General features: G+C 36.9%; 1 protein-coding gene across 1 annotated transcript; it reads right to left on the bottom strand.

The window, feature by feature from the left end:
- Positions 1-1626: 1626 nt before the first annotated feature.
- On the bottom strand, positions 1627-4285 carry LOC18015403. The gene is made up of 8 exons (XM_006397354.2): positions 3863-4285; positions 3622-3762; positions 3270-3497; positions 2911-3118; positions 2523-2659; positions 2358-2438; positions 2182-2248; positions 1627-2098 (listed from the first exon to the last, which is right to left on the bottom strand). Exons 1-8 carry the CDS (start codon positions 4189-4191, stop codon positions 1805-1807), a joined length of 1485 nt encoding a protein of 494 aa, XP_006397417.1. The 5' UTR covers positions 4192-4285; the 3' UTR covers positions 1627-1804.
- Positions 4286-21903: the final 17618 nt, after the last annotated feature.

Raw genomic sequence — 21903 nt, 5'->3', positions numbered from 1 at the left:
CTCTAAGACCATCTTTAACCATAGGTTTTAAAATTTTGGTCAAAGTTCTCAAAATATTATATAAAATGAAATATCTTAAAAGAGGAGAGAACTCTTAAAAATAGAGAGAAAAGTTCTAAATTAAGAAATTATAGATACCCTCTCTCCTTTTTTAGAAACCTTTTTAATATTTTATTATTATTATTATATACATACAATTTAAAAACTACTACTAGAACTCTCCATTGGAGATGGTCTAAAGTCTCAACTGTTATTTATTTTTCTTTTTTTTCTAACTTTCTAAAATTCACCTTTAAAAATTTTTTTTTTGTCCACAATCCATTTTTTAATTAAGCTACATTGGTGGAACTTTTGGTTAAAAAGCAAAATTTTTTACGGTTTAATTGTACAATAAAAAACTGAAATAAAAGCTCCTACCAAGCAACTCTACATATTGGTGCCAATAGTAGAGAGAGCAAAACTGTGAATTGGAGATTTGTCAAGTTGTACTTAAAACTTTGAAGCAAAAAACGTAGAACTAGAATATCTTTGAGAAGTGCAAACAATTATTTTTTTTATCATTAACGTTATTGTCAAATATTTCGCCGAAAACTAATAGACTATAAATTCAAAATATTGTATTTTACAATGATTTATTTCTAGTTAAATTTATACTGATTTAAATGTACAAGTATGATCTAGTAAAAAATTACTACAAAGTGATCACAAAAATAATTGAGGGTTAAATCCAATGGTATTAATGTGACAGTTATGGTACTTTTGAATTATATAGTTGCAGAAGCAGTACAAGTATAAATGTCAAACACAATCATTTCTTTCTCTTCTTCCTTACCACACACGAGCATCTTTAATTGAAAGCAAAAAAAGAAAAAAAGAAAAAAATTCATTTTTTTGTTGGTGTCCAATGAACAGTTTTAACAAAATTTAGATTTTCATTTCTTATTTTTTTCTTTACCCCAAAATGGTAAAGAACAATGGTTCCAGTTACGGGGGGTTCAATCTAGATATCGTTTCTTATTTTTTTCCGGTTTAAAAGAAATAGCTATTATATTAAATTCATATCTATATAATATGGTTTGGTTTGTATACTCTCAGTTTTTTATTTTTTAGGTTTATACCAAAAAAATATATGTTTGGTAATTCTAAATTGAATGAATTTCGATATGATACCAATAAAAAATAAAAAAATAAATTGAATTGCTTTATTTAAACTTATAATTAAGTTAATTATATTATTCTATATTATGGTATATTTAGACTTTACATATTAGATTTTGAAATTAAATATATATAAGTATTCATAATAATATATATAGTGTATACTATATACTATTATATTAGAATTTAGAACTAATCAGTTTTTTTTGTTCTATCGGTTTAATCGGTTAATATCTAATTATCGTACGATATTCAAAAAATTACATCCATTTGGTTTATTCGGTTTTTATAGTATAATCGAAACCAAACCATATTGCTCTAATTCGGTTCGGTTCAGTTTGGTTTTTAACGGATTGAACACCCCTAGTTCCAATACTTTCAAGTGAGTTAATCATCATTGTTAACAAAAAAAAAATTGAGGTTAGAGATAAACTACAAGGAATTGGCATATGGCTAAAAAGTTTTCATTTGATATCCCAAAAAATACCCAAAAAAAAAACTCCTAGGGACTCTTAATGCACACTTTACAACCAATTTCTATTCCAAATCAAAGATCTTTGGTTAAAAGTTGACAAACTTCTCAAACTTCCATATAACTAATGCTTTATTTTACCCTTCTGAGGTCGAAAATTAGAAAATAAAAGGCTTAGGCTGTTTCACAAGGAGTAAGAGGAGGAGGAGGAACACCAAAAACCCAATCCAGGACGTTCAAATATTTCGATCGAAATACCTCTCTTTCCTGCGCGTAACAGTGCATTATAATGGCTGTAGAAACGCTGAACACAACCACATCTGCTCTTCTCAGACTCTTGGGCGGTCGAATGTATCCTGCATCTGTCATGCAAGTGAAGAAGCTCTCTATTGCCCTCGCTAAGCAGTAGAGTGATATCTCTATCCTTCTGCTTTTCTTTTCAATTGCTAAAGCCAGACCTGTTGGGAACTGCGGATAAAAAAAATGTCTCGGCTTAGGTACAATATTGATGCTACATGCATATATACATGTGATATGTTAATGGACTGTACCGTTGCTATAGCCACTAGCGGTATGTTGCATGTCTCAAAAGTCCGGAAAAGTAGGCAAGTCCAAACCCTAGTTTAGATAATTGTAGAGATGCTATAAGTTTCGGGAAACAGCTCAATGAATGCCACCAAAGCTAAGGTAACATGATATGTAGAGCTTTTCAAGATTCGATTCTAACCAGGCAGAAGTGCAGTACGTAGAGAGAAACAAACTTGATCTCGCCGTGCCTAGAAGACCCTTGCCAAGTATAGAGTATTGCCTGTGAGATTTGGAATGAAAGATTTTATGAGGTGATGAATAAAATCAGCATACAGAAGTTAATATCAATTAACAAGCAATTTACTTTTTTAGCAGGTCTTGACGATGGACTATTAACGCTGGAATCAAGTAGACAGGGACATAGACAGGTAGAGCCCTCTTGTAAGCTTGAAGGAAAAATGTAATACCATGCTTAGTACACGACTCTTTCCCATGTATTATCTACAAGAAACATCATAACTATTGAGTAAAGCTTTTCTAGACGATTGTAGCATCAATAAGAATTAAGATTGCAGAATCATTGAAAAGAAGAATCGGTGATACAAGGAGAGGAAAAGACAGAGATGCTTTTGCATATAATTAACTATGCAGTTTCAGATAGTTATTGCTCTCTAAATTTCCAATTTTGGTTTCGCAAACAAATGCTCTGTTCCTTTTTAAAAATAAAGAAGGAGGCAAGTATATAAACCTACCGAACAGGGGACTTTCATGTTAGGATCTAGTTTGATATCAACTCCAACAGACTTGTAATATTTCTCAATTGCTCTTAAATTGGTGAATGGTTTGGCGCTTGCGATATCTTTTACGCCTTGTAATATAGAAAGATCCTTCCCACCTTGTTTGTTAAGGAAAGACTTGTACGATGAAGGAAGGCTTTCTTGCGATAAAATGTAAGCAGACCTGAAAAAACACACAAAAATTGAGCAAGATGAATAAAAAAAACAAGAACTTCAAAGAACCTAGTAACCACTGAGCAAGATGATCAAAGCTAGTAACTCAGCTTCAGTATTCAAACGCCTAATAACTTTGTAGAGTAAGAGAGAGAACATACAAAATCTGTGAAGAAGAGAGACACATGAGAAACAAGTCCCCGTGTTTCCAAGTAAGCGGCTTGCAGATGGAACCAAACCGTTTGCTTTTGATGCCGCACCGCGACGCGAGAACCGCCGCACGCATCAATATGTAAACAGCCAAACTCGTGTGTGTTGTGTTTGGCCCTGTGAGAAGCATCGATGGACCAGCCACCAAACCAGCAAACAGGGCCCTCCACTTTGCAGTTCTGGATTCAGACAAAACACTTCACTGTCTGATCAAAAGTGATGATTCCCATACTTAAATCTGATGAAGATTGATAACTAATTTGGTTAATCGAAATTAAAAATTAACAAACAAAATCAACATGCCTTTGGTGTCCTGCCAAAGCACAAATAGCTTCATCAACGGAAACAAAAGTACCAGCAAAAGTTCCTAAGAACAATCCATATCTTAATGTCTCCTTAATCCCCATGGCAATAGCTTCACTATTCGAGAAATCACCGATTTTCCTAAATCCATAGATTCCAATTAATCAACGATAAATCAGAAAAATCAGAAAAGAAAAAAAAATCCAAATTCGTAATCTCGATTCCGGTTTTCTCACTCTACCTTGATTGAGAAGAAGATCTACGGCGAGCGAAACGAGCTACGATTGAGAAAATAGCTAATCCACCTTTAATCCCGGTACCTATGGAGAATCCTTTGACGGAAGCGACGATGATTCTACGAAGCTTCTCCGAATCATCCGATTTTGATCCAAACGAAGAAGACGAAGAGAAAGAGGAAGAGAGATCGGGTTTAACCGAATCGGACCCGTTGCAATGTATGCATGTTGTAAGGTCAAACGACTCACCGGAATCGTCGCCGGCGATTCCATCGATTTCACCGCGGATGCATGAACAGCGAGAACCGTTCGCCGTCCGGCGAGACGGCGACATGACGTCGGCGAGGATTAGGTTTTCTCGGATTGCGCCAAAAAGTGATAGATGATAGGTAAGCTTTGGTGGGAAATTGGAATTGGGTTTTGAAATAAAAAATACCAAAGGGAAGAAAAGAGAAAGCTAAGAAAGTTATTTGAGAGTGACGAAGACAACAAATACAGCGAATCAGATTTAGAGCCACTAAGGATTATCCAGGTGTCAGAAAATGATTGACACGTGTCAGCTGGTTTTTCGTTTTTTTCTTTTCGGTATGAAGAATCAGAGAGATTCTTCTGTCTCGGTAAACGTCACAAGGCACAACATTATAATGGAAGTATGGGTTATGAAAGCTATGGGCTTATATCATGGGCTTGATAGCAAGTATCCACTATTATAATAATATTTTTTTAATTATTTTTTATATTATTTAAAAATATATTTTGATTTTATTTTTTTTTTTATATATATCATATCTGTTGATTCAGATATTGTAGAAATACACCGAAGTGGTACCGGGCTTTTCTTCGGTTCAACAGTTTATTTATGAATTTTAAGTGGACTCAGATCAATAGGTTATAAGATCTATGAGATCTAACGGGCCATCACACTACTTATCTCGAGTTTAGAATACTTTACAACTAGTGTCCAAAATAGTTGGATCACGGAATATCAAGTAAATTGTTTGAATTTTAAACCTAGACTCAAATTTCTGAGATAAATGTGATTTTTATTTTTAGAAAGTTTTGAATAGAGAGAAAGTGTTGTAATACATTCTCACATTTTTCTTACTACTAGACATAAATGTGCGGACAAAATACATGATTGTATTATTTATTTATAAATTAGGAATTAATCCACATTGTAGCGCGAAATGTTTTTTTTCATCTTCAATTAAATAAAATTATTAAATGAAATTATTTTGTAAAAATATTTATTGGTATAAACTTTACAAACTATAGTGCTTTTTTTTTTGCTTAATTCCGAAAAATGAGTTAAAACGTTAGATATTATTGGTTTTATCTGAATTGAAAACACATAATCATTAATGTGTCAAATGTTTTCAAGATATGTTTGTTATTTGCAAAACCCAAAACTCATCCTACAAATTAATAATTAGACCTTTTCGGATAAAAAGAAAACAAATTTGATTGACAATATAGAAAAAATCCCGACAGAAATTTTAGAAAGAAAGTGTCTAACATGAGAAAATAAAAGAGTTTTTGTTTCGTTATGGATTTCTCCCTTGCAATATTTTAATCAGAAATCTAATCTTTATTTGGAGTCTATTTCGATATTGCTTACTGATTTGTATCTTTCCTGGAAATCATTTTCTTCTATATTGTTGTAATATTATTTTCTAATAAAAAGCACTAATATATTTACTAACATATTTTATGAGATATACATATTTGTAAGGTGTAATATACTAATTCTTCTAAACCCTGCTATACAAACAAATTGTATTGTGTTAAATATTAATTTTATTAAAGTGTTTTTATTTTGTTGTTATGATCCGTGTGTTAAGAATTTCATGTCAAATTACTCGTCCATATTATTCACTAATTATCTCTATATTTATTTGAGTTTTCTATATATTTATAAGATTCATTTATATATATAATATCTTACATAGAAAAATTCATTTATATAAATACTTCATGTAATATCTTACAGATAAAATTTCATTTACGTAAGTGACTGCATAAATGATAGTATAGAGAAATAACATAATATAATTAGAAGGCATGTATGATAATTTTACAATTTCAAATATATAGTTATTGGAACCATCCTATTATTAATTTATTATTTCATAATAGTTGTTTAATACATCATAATCAATAGTATAATAACACAAGTGTTTTTTTCTATATGATGTGATAACATCATTTTTGTGCTTTGAAGATGACATCTCATAACAAAAATTCATTAAAATAAAACCAATCAAAATATTGAATTTTTTTAATCATTCTGAAATGGCCTCATGTCCGAAAATACTATTGTTTTTAATGCATTCTGTTTGAATTTTTGATAAAAATTGTATTCTCTCAAATTATCTTCTTTCGTAGACGATAACCAAAGGAAATATATATGCATTAAACTAATTTTCTCCCAAACAATGATTCCTCGTCTCTCTTTCCTCTAAATGTCTCCCCGATTTCAGGATTAACCCATTTTTCTTCTGTGATCAAGGTTCTTTACAATGCAAAAAATAATGGCGATAAATTTGACGCGGATGAGAAAAAAAATAATGTCTGATTTTGTAAGTGACAGAGTTTAAGCTGATTCCGAGCAAACTTCAACAAACACATCAAAACCATAAACTAAGCAACAATATATATACAAGCTTTCATGATCCGACAGGATCTTCTCACAACAAGGAATGCTTATTACTTCTTTAAACATTCTCGTGAATTAAAACAAGGGAATATCCTTTCGTAACATGGAACTTTAAGACACTCATTTCGTAGGCAATCTCGTCTAGGATCTAGAGTAAAGCCTCATTTTGATTCTCCATCGAACAATGAAATTTTTTTGTGTAGTACAGTAGTAAGTTATTTTAAAAAATCTCTTCATTTGTGAAGTGCTTGAATTTCTTGACAAAGAGAGAAGAAAATGTTGTATCTTCTTATTCCATCAATCAACCAAATGTTTATATATATACACGACAGACGGCACTAAGATATATTAACATAACCGAAGATATAGAAAGTATATTATACGATATTTACATAAGACTTCCTAATACTTCCCCTCAAGTTGGAGCATGTAGATCATGTATGCACAACTTGCACCTGAGATAAGTAAATTGTTGAGAACCCAACACCTTAGAAATGTCTGTGAGTTGCTCGGTAGTACGAATATGCACAGTAGCAAGTGAGCCATCGAGAAATTTATCTCGTACAAAGTGACAATCCGATTTGATGTGTTTTGTTCTTTCATGAAAAATCAGATTAGCTTAGATCTAGAAAGCTGACTTATTAGCACAATGAAGGTGTGTTGGTTGCTTATGATGGATACCAAACCAGGAAAGGAGTTTACGGTTCCATTTCAACTCCCTTATAGTGAACCCTATCGCATGATATTCTGCCTCCATCGAAGAATATGAGACCGTATCCTGCTTTTTCATCTTCCATGCGACAGGAGAGTTCCCTAACATAACAATGAACTCCGTTAATGATCTTAGAGTCATAGGGTATGCAGCCAAGTCGGAGTTGCAATACGCTGTTATTTGTAAGTCAGAGTTTGAGCTTAAGAAAATTGTCGTGAGCTTGCGGCCCATGCAAAAAATATGCAATTCAGGGCCGGCTCTGTTCACAACTCTTGTCGCTGCTTCCCAATGCTTAGCGCGAGGTTTCTGCATAAACTGAGCAAGCATATGGACAGCATAGGACAGTTCTGGGCGTGTGTAAGTAAGATATACCAATTGACTGACCAACCTACGATACCTCTCTAGATCATGAAAAAACTGTCCTTCGTCCTTGGCCAGCTTGTGATTTTTTCCATGGGAGTAGAAACAGGTCTGCTACCCAATAATAAACACTCTTTAATAATGTCCAATGCATACTTTCTCTGCGACAAATAAAACCGTTCAAGAGACCATGAAACCTTAAGACCAAGGAAGTATTTCAATGGTCCCAAATCTTTCATATGAAAACATTGGCTGAGATATCCGTTGAACTTCTTGATAGCCTCGGGATCATTACCCCCAATCAATAAATCATCAACATATATAAGGACATAGAGTCGCATGGAGCCACACACCAAACAAACAATGAATAATCTGGTATTTTTTTAAAGAATCCATACTCTTGCAGCGCAACCGTTAGCTTTGCGAACCAACATTTTGGCGCTTGACGAAGACCATATAGTGACTTTCTGAGGCGACACACTTTTGTTTTATCTTTATATTGCAAGCCATGTGGTAACTTCACATAAACTTCCTCATGTCAATCTCCATGCATTATGCATATCCTTTTGATGAACCGCTCATCCTTTAACCGCAGAAACCTTGAGAAACATACAAACAATGGTCATTTTTACAACCAGAAGAAAAGTCTCATAATAGTCCCACTAGAAGAATTCACGTATTTAGCAACATCATATATCATCGCTAAACAGTCGGTAAAGTCCAAGTTACGACTGATTTACGACTAAAATCTTGTGTCGGTAATAATTCGTCGCAAATAAGAGCAATCGTGATACAGTCGTAAAGTTACGTCTACATCACGACAATTTTACGACTAACACAAAACGTCGGGAAACAGTAGCAATTTAGTCGTTAACTTTAACGACTAATGAACGACCAATTTAGTGACTAAGTTACGACTGAAATGTAGTCGTAACAAAGTTTGAGAATATAGTTTGTAGATCAGTCGTTAAATATGGCAACTTTTTTATGACGGCTTAACGACAACGATAGCGACTAAGTTACGACTGGTACTTAGTCGTAACAAACTTTGAAAACGTAGTAGTACATCAGTCGTTAAATATTGTGACTTTTTTACGACTGATTTCTGACCAAGACAGCTACTAAATAACGACGGTTTGACGACTGACACATAATCGAAATCGAAAATTGTTTGCAAATTTACGACTGTTTTGTGACTGATTCCCGACTAAGTAACGACTGATTTACGACTTCCTTGCCACTAATTTTAACAACGTAAATACGATTTGGTATTGCTCTTTCCAGTTCTAATTTGGTAACCTGAATACAATAATTTGTTAAAAGGCATTTTGAAGTCTTTAAACATGCTAAACAAAAACCAAAAAACATATGAAACATATAATATACAAAAAGGTTATACAATGTTCACCATCATACCAAAATAAACTCCAATGGTTACAATATACAACCATTGGAGATAAGTTCTAAATAATGCTAACAAACATATGGTTCGAGAGACATAAAGAGAGAAGAGTCCTAGAGGAACCTACTCTTCTGGGGTGTGATGAGAGTTTTGATTCTGTGAATTGATCGGAGCAGCAGTTGGTGGATTGTTTGAGTTCGGATCAGCAGTGCTCGACACAGTTGTTTGAGTAGCCAAAAAGTCATTGAACCTTGGATCAGTTTCAGTCAAGTACCTTTCAACCAGTGTGAATTTCTCGATCTTGGCTTCTTGAGCAGCTGATGTCTTCGCAAACTTTGCTTCACGCCTTGCATTTTCAGACGCTTGCACTTTTATTTGGCATTGAGCTTGATGTAGTTGTTCCTGCAGAGTGTTGTACAATGAAGAGCTCCCTTGGTACTTGCGTTTGCCGTTAGCATACAACTGGGACAGGCTTCCAACTCCATAAGGAACTCCTCGTTCACTCATGATAGTGGACTGCCAAAACAAAAAAAAAGTCATACATCTGGTTCACGAAGACTCTAACCATACTAACAACACACATAAAGCAAAAAAAACAAATAAAGAAAGAGAAGTATACCTGAAGTATAGATAGCACTCAAGGCAATGTACCCTCACCAGTCTCTGAGTTCTCAGCCCCGATGGCATCCAACTTGGCTTGCAAGTTTTTCTTATATGTTTCAGCAACTCTCTGCGCCTTTCCATCAACATAACTCCCATCCTTTTTTGTATGAGTCTTGATGAAAACTTCACCAAGACTCACCAGTCTTTCCAATTCATCTTCCTGAAATGATAAACAAGATAATGTCAATGAAACTTATACTCATATGTTTTCTGATTGAATACTAAAGGAACAGATAAGCTTACCATCTCCTGTTGGATTTGAAGATAGGACTTCTGTCCTGAGAAGTGGACGTGTGGACCAAGACCCCCACGTTCAGACATCCGAACAGCTGATGTCGTTGAGCTCTTCTCCTTGGATTCTTCTGTGTCCCAATGTGCAGTCATCTTTTCCCAGAGTGTATCGCCAATCCAGTTAGGTTGCACTCGAGAAGTCCTCACGGTGCTGACCATATCTTTCATCCGGCTCTTACAGATACTCTCAAAATGCGCTTGAACCACACCGGTTATCAATTGATCCCAGGTGTGGGTTTTCTACAATAAGAAGAGAGAAACAGATGATGTTAGAATAGTAAAAACATATTAAGATGATTTTAGTAAGCTAATACAAGAAAAAAAATGTAAGTATAGGGAACAAGATCACATTACCGTGAACTCAACGAAGTACCTCTCTTGTCTGTCACGAGGCACACGACTCCAGCTGTAGAATAGACCATCGAACATGTTGGTAAAGACTTTCGTAATCTTCCGGGTCAGTGACGACTTGTCACGACCAAACCTGCAGACAAAGAAACAAAGCAACCAAGCAGTCATCATCATCATCATCATAATCATCATTTCAAAGCAAGATAGACACTTAAGCATTTCAAAGCAAGAGACAAACTTATAATTCCAAAGCAACAAGTAAACACTTACCACGTTGTACCCGGCTTCTCTATGGGAGATAGGACAGTAGTGTAAGCTTCTCCGCCAGGCTTTGTGAGCAAAGCATTCAGTATCCTCAGCTGGTCTTCCGTGAGGTTGATATCACCATATTCTTCTTCTAAACCCTCTTCATATGGAGCTTCATCACCGTCACTGTGAGCTTGTTGAGAGCGTGGAGAATTACCTCCTTCTTGAGAGAATGGAGAGGGTCCGTGTTGCGAGAATGAAGAAGCTCCTTGTTGAGAGTTTCGTTGTTGAGATGTTGAAGAGTGCTGACGCTGAGGTTGTTCTGGAAACCGGTTGTGAGGAGATGCAGAGAAGCGAAGTTGAGACTGTTCTGACCTTCGTTGTTGAGGCGGTGGTTGAGACTCAGGGGCTCCTTGTTGCGAGTTTTGGAAAAACTCCGTTGGAGGTGGATAGTCACGCACATGCGTCGAAGGAGCGTAGGTTGGGACAACGGGTGGTGGAGATGAAGCCGGAATGAACTCGTACCGACTGGGTAGAGGCGACGAAGTTCGTCGCATTTCGGAAGTACTACCCTCCGGTGGCCTCTTCTTCGACCCAGCTGCTCCTCCTCGTGCTTTCTTCCTTCCACGGCCAGCCATCGGAGACTGAAGTTAGGGTTTCGAACAAAGGGATTACGGCTTCGATTTTGGGGTGGATTTAGATCGAGAAAAGGGATTACGGCTTAGATTTGGGATTGAATTAGGTTAGGGTTTTGATTTGGGATCGGATTACGGATCGATTGCGGGATTTGGGATCGAATTAGGGCTCGATTACGGGATTCGAAAGTGGATTTGGGGATTTTTGGGAGTTAGGGTTTGAGCAATTGGGACTTAGAAGAATTATGGATTTCACGCATAGTAGGAAATAAGGTGTGAAAACATTGGGCTTCATTGGGTTTCATTGGGATTCAAAATTATTTGGGCTTATTTTTGCGTTTAGGGTCGGTCTTAAATGGCAGACAATTTTTTGGGCTATTAGATGTAATTCAGTCGCAAATCAGTCTGAAAAGTTCAATTATTTTAAAAATTCAACAAAACTAAATTTAATTATACATTAGAAGTAATTTATTCTTAAACAACACAAATTAGTAGGGTTCCTCTGCATCTTCATCATCATCGTCAGATGATGATAAATTACACATGAATTCATCTTCCGGTTCTGCATCTCCGACGTCGTAATCGAGATTTATTTGGTTTCCTCTGTGTACTCGATTTTCGACAACGATATCTTCAACTGTGGTCAGCATTACAGGATCATCATTATCTTGTTGCAAGAGAGTTGGTTCTTTGTCTTCATATTGTCCTGAAATATTTCCCCTTGGATTTACTTTTAGTACGTTAAGCCACAACTGCTTTGGTTTTTTCCTGTATGGATATGGGATATAACAAACTTGATCTGCTTGGGAGGCTATGCAATAGTAATGTTAAAACAATCATCATTTTATATATTTATTAAATTAGTTAATATATATATATATATATACGTACCTAGAATAAATGGTTCGTATTTGTTGTATCTTCTTGATGAAAGAACATCAACGACACCACCATTGCCTCTTCGAGTGCCACGACCAATTACAGGGTCATACCAATCACACTTGAAAAGCGTGATTTTCAAATTTTTCATCCCCTCATGCTCAAGTTGTATGATATCAGTTAAGATCCCGTAAAATTCAGCTTAATCAGATGCATCGGTGTAGTTTTCTCCTTTAACACACACCCCAAAGTTACATGTCTTCCGTCCTATGCCATGATTCTTCGTATGAAACAAATATCCTCTGGTAAGATAAATGGGCCAGGTTTTGGCTTTATTGACTGGTCCGTGCACTATATCCTGAACCCAAATAGGAAAAGGATTCGTCGCATTCCAGTATGTAACCTGCAGATATAAATATATGTACATTAATAATTTTTTGATATAAAATGTTAAAAATTGGTAGTAATTGATAAAACATACATATTCTTTCACCCATGAAGGATATTCATCGGCTCTTTTTGCAGAGAGATCTTTCTCGGAGAGTTGTGGGTATTTTGTGCCAATATAATCTTCGAACATCCTATACGTGTACGACAAACATATATTCAATATGATAAAATGATAGTAAAATGTGAATTGTGAAATACCAAATAAGATATACCTCTCAAAAGGCTGAAAGTATTCACAATTTCGCAAAACATATGCATGTGCAATTGTGTGATCTTTTTCTGAAAGCCACATTTCATTCATTTGCCCACTTGGCCGACCTATGTGAGTAAATATTTCAGGAACTCCAGGGACATATACAGGGACTTCACCTTCATCAAATCTTATTAATCTGACCCAATATTGAAATATAAATGAGTTAACATCAATGTAAATTTATCTTGTGGCCAATTAAAACAGAAAAAGAAAATGTAATTACGAGTTTACCTTGATTTCGTTTGTATATGAGAGGCAAAGTAGTGCTCTGTAAAATAAGCAATCTCATCATTGATATATGATTCAACAATTGATCCTGAAGCATATCTTTTGTTCTTCGCTTTTGCTTTCAGTTTTTTGAAAAACCTTTCAAAAGGATACATCCACCTATACTGCACAGGGCCTCCTAATTCAGCTTCATAAGGAAGATGTATAGGCAAGTGCTCCATCACATCAAAAAATGATGGTGGAAAGATCTTCTCCAAATTGCATAAGATTAAGACTATGTTTTGTTTTAGAATCTGGACCCGGTTTTTTTGCAAAGTTCTTGAACATAAGTCCCAAAAGAATGCTCCAACCCCTATATATTCAAAATCAAGTTAGAATAAATTACTGTAATCATATTTTATGTGTACCATTTAATAGGCTATAAACACCTGATAATGCAAGGTGGACGTTCTGGTCTAGGAGTTCTGCAAAGACGAATGGAAGTAGCCGTTCCATAAAAACATGGCAGTCATGACTCTTCATGCCAGAAAGCTTTCCCTTCTCTATATCAACACAAATAGCTAAGTCTGACGCATAACCGTCTGGGAATTGGACCGCTTTCACACATTCCAGTAATCTTCTTCTATCAGCTTCTTCCAATGTGTATACCGGAAAAGGAGCTTGACCATTTTCATCAACATGTAAGTGTGCCCGATCACAAAATCGATCTATATCCAATCTTGACTTGATAGTGTCTTTGGATTTCCCCGCCACACTCATAAGAGTATTCATGATGTTGTCAAAAAAATTCTTCTCTATATGCATCACATCAAGATTATGTCGAAGATTGAGGTCCCTCCAATAAGGCAACTCCCAAAATATACTTTCTTTGTGCCAGTTATGCCATTTTCCATATACGGGCTTCTTTTTTTCATGACCGTTTCCACCACAATCAGACGTTTTCCCAGGGTTGACCGTTTTTATTCGCTCACAATAAACTTGCTCACTTGTCAAAGACTCTGGTGGAGACTCATTCATAGCGTGTTTACCCTTCAAAAAGTCTTTTCAATTCTTTCTTAGTGGATGACATTGAGGGAGAAACCTTCTATGACAATCAAACCAACACGTCTTCCTTCCATTAGGCAGATAAAAAGCTTTTGTATCGTCCAAACAAATTGGACAAGCCAATCTACCATGGGTCGTCCATCCTGATAACATTCCATACGCCGGAAAGTCGCTTATCGTCCACATCAACACAGCCTTTAATTTGAAATTTTGATGCAAGGATACATTGTATGCATCGATTCCAGTTGACCATAATTCTTTTAACTCCTCGATAAGAGGTCGGAGGAAGATATCAAGACTAGCTCGTGGATGATTTGGCCCAGAATTGAGAATTGTAAGGAACAAGTACTCTGTCTTCATGCACATACCAGGTGATAAATTGTAAGGAGTCAAGATCACGGGCCATAACGAATGATTACGAGACATCCCAAATGGATTAAATCCATCTGTACATAATCCAAGATACACGTTACGGGGTTCTTCAGCAAATCGGGGATGTAGATCTTTAAAATATTTCCACTCTGCCGCATCAGAGGGATGACACATTTCTCCCTCCTTTGCTTGGTGTTCAGCATGCCATCTCATTGCCGCTGCAGTCTTATGGCTCTGATACATCCTCTTCAATCTGTCACCAATAGGTAGATACCACATACGACTATATGGTATTATAGTTCGTGATCGTCGTCCTTCGTTAGGCTTATATCTTGGCGCTTGACAAAATTTATAAACCTCTCACATTTCATCTTCTTTCCAGAAGATCATACAATTGTTAATACAAACATCGATTTTTTGAAATGGGAGGCCCGAATTTCCCATCAATTTCTCTGTCTCGTAATGTGAACTGGTTGCTTGATTTCCTTCTGGTAAATACTCTGTAAATAAAGACGCCCACGAATCCACACACTTTTCACTCATATTATAATCTACCTTATTTTGCATGAACCGAGCAGCTAAGGATAACTGCGAGTGACCTTCATGACAACCATCATATAAAGGGTTTTTTCCAGCTTCTAACAAGTCGTAAATTTTTTGGGGATGGTTACGCACCGGTTCTTGTACATTCTGGTAAATATCATCTTGATGATCATCTTGATGATAATTACCAGGGAATGCATCATTCACCATATCCACATATCTATCTTCTACTACATTACCCACATCTTCTTCATTCCAACTTAAATGAGTTGTATTAACATAACTAGTTCCATAATCCATAATAATTTTTTTCTCATGCTTATACCAAATATAGTAATCTGGCATGAACCCTTTACTGTACAGATGATTCCAAATTTTGTTCCCGCCAAAAATTTATTATTTTTGCAAACACTACAAGGACAGTAAAATTTACCGCCATTATTTTGTGTTAGCGTTTGGTTGTTTGCAAAATTCATAAATTGTTCCACCCCGGAAACAAATTCCGTTGAGAAATTTCCCATCTCTTCATCGATCCGTTTATACATCCACTCTCTATTATTATTATTACTGAAATTTCCAGACATTATATCTTAGAAATGCTCTCAGAATTTCAGAGCTTCTATAGATTGTGTTTATGAGTGAATGGAAGAGAGATGCGTTGTGCTGTATATATAGAAAAATTTGCGACTAAATTGCTACTATTTTGCGCATAAACTGCGACTATAAAGTTTTAGTCGCAAAAAATTGGTACACCTACCAAAAAAGTCATAACACGTGTTTTAAATTAAGCGACCCGCCGCACAAGTCGCAATGTAGTCGTTAATTAACGACCAAATTACGACTGTTTTAATTAGCAACAAATCAGTGACCCTTTTACGACTAAATTAAATTAGTCTCTAAATAGTCGTAAACCAGTCGCTAAATAGTCGGAAAAAATTTGCAGTCGCTAATTTCATGTTTTCTTGTAGTGTCCAAAGCCTATTCTTGTTTATTCCCATGCAATTAACCATGCTTGTATTTAATCGTGAAAACTCACCGACAACCAATAATTTTCTTATGTGGTGGGGGATCGGTAATATCCCATGTTCTGTTCGCCTCCAAATCTTTAACCTGCGTAGAAGCTGCTTTCTCCATCTTTCATCCTTCATTGCCTCGCTAAAATAAGTAGGTTCACGACCAGCTGTAAGAACTGCGAGAAACACTGCGAAGGAGAAAAATTGTCGCAATTCACATAATTAGTGATGGGATATAGGACTATACCTGACTTCGATGACGCTGATGGTGTCAGGTGAGAAGAGAGAGATGCAGGGTCATCATGGCACTGTGTCGTATAGAAAATAAAACCATCAAGACGAGAAGATTGTGTACATTCACGTTGACTCCATCGTAATGGAGCAACATTCATGTCTGGTATGTTTGTATCCATCACAGTTTGTTCCTCCACTACTGGTGCGATTACCTCCCCTGCAGATTCTTTTATAGATTCACTCCCCCTGTCTTCAATCACCAGTTCTTATGTGTTTGCACTCACTTGACAAACTCATCATCATATGTTACTCCTTGTTCGTGTAGTCACGTCTGAGGCAAAGACTGGTCCTGAGTTACGGATGACCATGGAAAAACATTTTCTTCAAACACCACATCTCTGGAAACAAAGAATTCATTGTTGTCAAGATCCATATTTGCCACCCCTTCTGTCCAAAAGGATAACCCATAAATGCACATCTCCGACTTTGTTCACCAAATTTATCATTGTCTCTTAAGATGTTGCATACAAAACATTAGCTTCCAAATACTATAAAAGAATCATAGCTTGGTGTGATACCATATAGAATTTCAAAAGGAGGTTTCTCATCTAATAAGCCGGTTGGAGTACGATTAATGAGATGATATGCGTTTAAACACACTCCCCCCAAAATCGAATTAGGACACTAGCTTGGAACATCAATGATCGAGCCACATTGAGGATATGTCTATACTTCCTCTTGACACGTCCATTTTGTTGTGGCGTGTATACGTAACTGGTTTGGTGTATGATCCCTTATGTTGCAAAATAAGACCTCATGCCCATTAATTCTCTTCCACTTTTGCTATGGACCATTCTCACATTTTTGTTAAATTGTCATTCGGCCATCTTAAGATTCTCGCCCACTTCTTTTTTTTTCTTTCAACAAATATATCCAAAGTGCTCTTGAATGAAAATACGCAGCACCACAAGCATAGAGAGTTTGATAACCACCCTAAATATCACAATGGATTATATAAAAAATTTCAACAGCTTTATTTGAACTTTCATGAAAACAATCACGGGTTTGTTTTGCATTTAAACAAATCTCACAAGAAGTTTTCAACTCAAATTATCCAAAATCTAAAGCACTAGATAAATAAGATAAAACACGACTCAAGGGATGACCCATACGATGATGCCATAAGTCAGATAAATCCGAAATCACAGCCTTGTTGACTTGCACACTAATCACTCCTTGGAAGACATACACTCCTCCTCTCTCTTCACCCGCTCCAATCAACATCTTCGAGGTACAGTCCTGAAAAACACAAAGATCTTCAGTAAAAGTGATAGATTCTTTAATAGCTTTAAGAAGCTTGATATCAAAGAACACGTGAGTTCTTTGGAGTATAACACTCCTTTCAGCCACAGATCTCAACTGAGACATAAGTATCCTTACTTCGTCGCCACTGCAATATCACCATCAGGTAGACCAATGGCGCATGGATGAATGTTTATAACATTCCTTAAGTAATCAATATCTCACGTGGTGTGATGCCCCTGTATCAATAATAAATTCTTCACACTTTGTCTTACCATTCAATTTCTCATTAGTTTATGTTTTCTTAAAGGAGATAAAACTCGGAGATATGTCCTTTGATCATCGTTTATCTGAGGAAGTGATGCACAGTCATAGTCTCCTTCATGCCTTGTCGTGTTTGCTTGAACAGCTCCTGTGTGAAGCACTTGTGCTGCATTTGCTCTCACATACGACCCCATACCTCTGCCAGATCGTCCTGCAACACCACCTCCACGTCCAGATCTACCATGAGTTCCTCTTCCTCTCCTTCTTTCACCGAAATCACGGCCTCTCTCATCCCACCAGTCAATCAACTGAAAGCAATCTGCCTGTCCATGTCCATACTTCCCGCAATTAATGAGTATAGGTGACTTCTTTCTCACGGTAGTGAAACTGAGAGGAATTTTCTCTGTTCCAAGCATTGAAAGCAAAGTAAACAGCCTCGGTTGCAGTCTCTTTGTTTCTTGTCATCATTAGTTGCCTCTCTTCATGCACAATGCGTTGATAAACATGAGTAAGCTTAGGAAATGAATCCAAATTTCAAATAGTAGAACACACTATCCCAAATCTCTCTGCATCTAGCCCTGTGAGAAACGTGTTCATCCTTTCTTTTTCACGATCTTCTTCCGGCTGTGCTTTAAATTCACCACAAGAACACGTTCTTATCGGCTTGTAAATTGCCAATTCATCTCACATCTTCTTCAATTTTCCGAAATAAACCATCATTGTGTCTCCATTATGTCTGCAGTTAGCAATATCGGCTCGGAGTTCGTTAATGCGTGGTCCGTTTCCAACCGAAAATTGCAACTTCAGATCCTCCCACAAGACATAAGCCTCATTGGCCATCGAGATTGAAGTCTGAAGTTTTTCCTCAATTGTGTTCATAATCCAGGCCACTGATATAGAGTTAACGACCTCCCATTTCTCCATCCTTTCATCAGTTTATGGTTTTTTCAATGTCCCATCAATAAACCCTAGCTTTTGTTTTGTTCGCAAGGCTGATAACAACGTATTTTGACCACTTTTTTGGATCATTTTGAAATATTTTTTCTATGTTTTTTATTGCTTTCAAGTACTTTTATTATGTTTTTCTAGTATTTGTAGTTTCAAGACTCTTTTCAGAAAACTTAGGGAAAAGCTTAACAAAATGGATAGAAGACCAGATTTTCAGCTCAGAGTCAAACCGTCAGAAGTTCACCCCCGATTGAAGGCCTTCTCACCGTCTGATCCAACTCAATTTGGAGACCTCAAAGATGGAACTATCAGCTTTCTAGCACATTTTACAGCTTGGCAATCCAACGGTTCAATCAAAAGTTACACGAAGAACAAGATGTTCTGTAAACCAGCCGACAAGCATTTCCCGTAAACTACAATCTGATTCAGATCCTTGGTGATACAAAAGTATTCATCCGGTGTCAGATCTAGTTTGCGAGAGAAAAACAAACATAGGAGTGGAAACCTACATATGGGCGATTTATGAATGCTGACGAGTCTTAACCATATTGCATCTTTTCTCTTCCAGGGCCAGAGTGGAAACCTACTGGTCAGGGTTGAGAGAGATATTTGTCTATGATCACGACAGTGGCATATTCATACATCCGTGACTCGAGTTTGAAAAGTTTTAGCTAGGATCTTATTAAATTTACTCTTTAGCAATGTATTGAATCGTTCATACCCGGAGAGAACTTCCCTGAAACCCAACGCCTCTTTTCTATTGATTTTCACAGATTTTATTTCAAGCTTTAGCTCATCATTTTCATTCTCTTAATCGATTTTTATTTAAGCAATTAGATTTATATTTTCTTTTTTAGTCGATTTCATTAAGTTTAGTTATTATGTCATTTTAATTCTCGTATTTTCTCGTTAAGATTAGTTTTTACATTTTAAAGACACCACCAAAACCCTTACAAAAATCACCTGGTTCTAGACTTTCTTACTTTATATTTCTTTCGAAGGCTTTTGCAGGAAAGATCCTCCTTCCCTGTGGATTTGATCCCTAAGTACTACAATCGATCAGTTGTGCACTTGCGGCTATTGATTTCATGTAGGGTAAAATTTGACACCCTCACGCAGCAGACATATCAAGTTTTTGGCGCTGTTTCCGGAGAGGGCACGGGTTTTCTTCTCCGAAAAACCCTAAGAAAGGTTGGTAAATCGACTCTAGAACCCTTTTTCTGCATATTTCCATTTTTTGGTTCTCTTTGTTTCAGGTTTTTACAACACTCCTTAAGCCACCCGACGCAGAGAAGAACATCAAGCTCGAGATCTCATCCACATGGATCGATACACCCAGCCGAACTATCAGTATTAGCAGAGAGCCTGCTCGCCGCCGAGAAGATTCTTATGGTCCTCCTCTGAACTATTTCAAGCTGCACGGCTACCACCCTCCACCGCAGAACCCTAGTCAGGATAACTTGAGGATCAGCAAACGCCTGGGACGTCTCGAAGGAATGATAAACCAGTTCCTTGATCAGCAAATTCTCACCGAAAATACTCTGCTCAAGAGGATTGATTCAATCTCTGAAGAGTTCAACAGAGAATTCGATGATCTGGCTGATCATGTCAGAGTTCTGGAAGAACAAACCCACAAGGACGCACAAACACTAGCCGGGATGATCAACCAAGTCGCAGCAGAGCAGACAAGGCAAGAGTACGTATCATACAAAACTCAAGTGATATTGTCGAATCGAAACGGGATATCAAAGAAGTTGGAGAATTCTCCTCCTGGTATAGAGAGAAGAGAGACGAAGAGTTACAGGAAATCGAGCACAGGCTTAATAAACTCAACCTCAAGGCACGGGAGATTGATGCGAGAATGGGATGGATGCCCGACATTGAGCCAATTGTGAGATTTTCTAAGAAATCTCCCAAAGATCCTGATGAGAGGGCACAACAACACCCTGGTATGAGTTCAGAACTAACCAATAGACGACCAGATGATGGTAGTTTACCAAAGAAAGAAGCTGAAGAGGTTCGTACCAACTATAAGAAAGAAGAAGCAAACTATCAGCAAATCACATTCGGAGCCGCGGGTCCGTCCACTCTGACCGCGGCCAAGGCTCCTTTTCCTGCGGTCGCGAGACTTTTGACCGCTGGGATTGGTCGTTCAGATTCACCTCTAGGATTTGAAAGAAAGAATGTGCACCTTCCAGCCCAACCTCAACCTCCAGCATCTAAAAAGCAACTCAGGAAGAAAGAAATCAGGTTTAAGATGAAGAAACAGATTGGCAGGAATCCATACCTTGTATGATGGCAATGGAATATGCCGAGGATTAAATTGACTCTTCAATCCAAGAGGACCCGATACGCAGCAAGATCGAGATGCCATACATCAATTCAAACATTGAATACGACGCTGCATCTTTCTTTTGTGAGTCTTATTCTGCGTTTGAAACACCAGCCAACACTTACAAAGAAAGACAAGTTCGAAATCTCAATAAATTCAAGACTAAAGGTCAGTTTCTCATCTCTTGTTCCATTAGAGGTGAAATGTTTAACAATGTACTCTGTGATTCTATAGCTTGTCTCAACATGATGTCTAAGGCAATTGCTTTGAGACTTGGTATTAAGCACCTGCGCAGGACTAGAGCAAAGATTAGTCTAGCTGATAATTCCAATCCAACACCTAAAGGAATAGCCCATGATATTTCTTTGAGAATAGGATATTGCATTGTTCCTGTCGATTTCTACATTGTGGAAACAAGAGATGCAGCACATCCAGTGATTCTCGGATGGTCTTTTTTAGCAACTTCCGGAGCTATAATGGACTGGCCAAACCGGAGAATTTCACTTGCTAATATCGACAAAGATGTCTTCACAGAATCTGTCCCGTACAACAGCAAAGCAGGAAAACGTTCTGGAGCAGAAGAGTTTGAAGAAGAACTTTGGAGTGACGAAGAACCTGCTAGGCAAAGCAAGGAGATTTCAAAAAAGACTTGTCTTACGATAAGGTCTTCTTCATTGGACTAAGTCACGTCCTACACCAAAGTCGAGCTAAACGACTTAAAACAAAAGCGCTTAATGGGAGGCAACCCATTTAAGTCTGTTTTTCTTTAGAATTTTTCTTTCTTTTTCTATTGATCTTTTTCTTTTTCTTAGTTTCAGGTATTTTTTATAGAACAAAAAAGCTAAAAAAAATAAAAAACCGAAAAAAC

Source organism: Eutrema salsugineum, unplaced genomic scaffold (genome assembly GCF_000478725.1).
Source record: "Eutrema salsugineum unplaced genomic scaffold, Eutsalg1_0 scaffold_23, whole genome shotgun sequence".
Classification (NCBI taxonomy): Eukaryota; Viridiplantae; Streptophyta; class Magnoliopsida; order Brassicales; family Brassicaceae; genus Eutrema; species Eutrema salsugineum.
The sequence above is the reverse complement of the archived record's forward strand: the minus strand, read 5'-3'. Positions and strand labels throughout refer to the sequence as shown.

Excerpts from the sequence above, each read along its gene's own strand:
- LOC18015403 (XM_006397354.2), bottom strand. The coding sequence starts at position 4,191 with ATGTCGCCGTCTCGCCGGACGGCGAACGGTTCTCGCTGTTCATGCATC. Across the intron at positions 2,439-2,522 it reads CGTCAAGACCTGCTAAAAAA|GCAATACTCTATACTTGGCA; the intron begins GTAAATTGCTTG and ends CAAATCTCACAG. Across the intron at positions 2,099-2,181 it reads CGCTAGTGGCTATAGCAACG|TTCCCAACAGGTCTGGCTTT; the intron begins GTACAGTCCATT and ends TTTTATCCGCAG.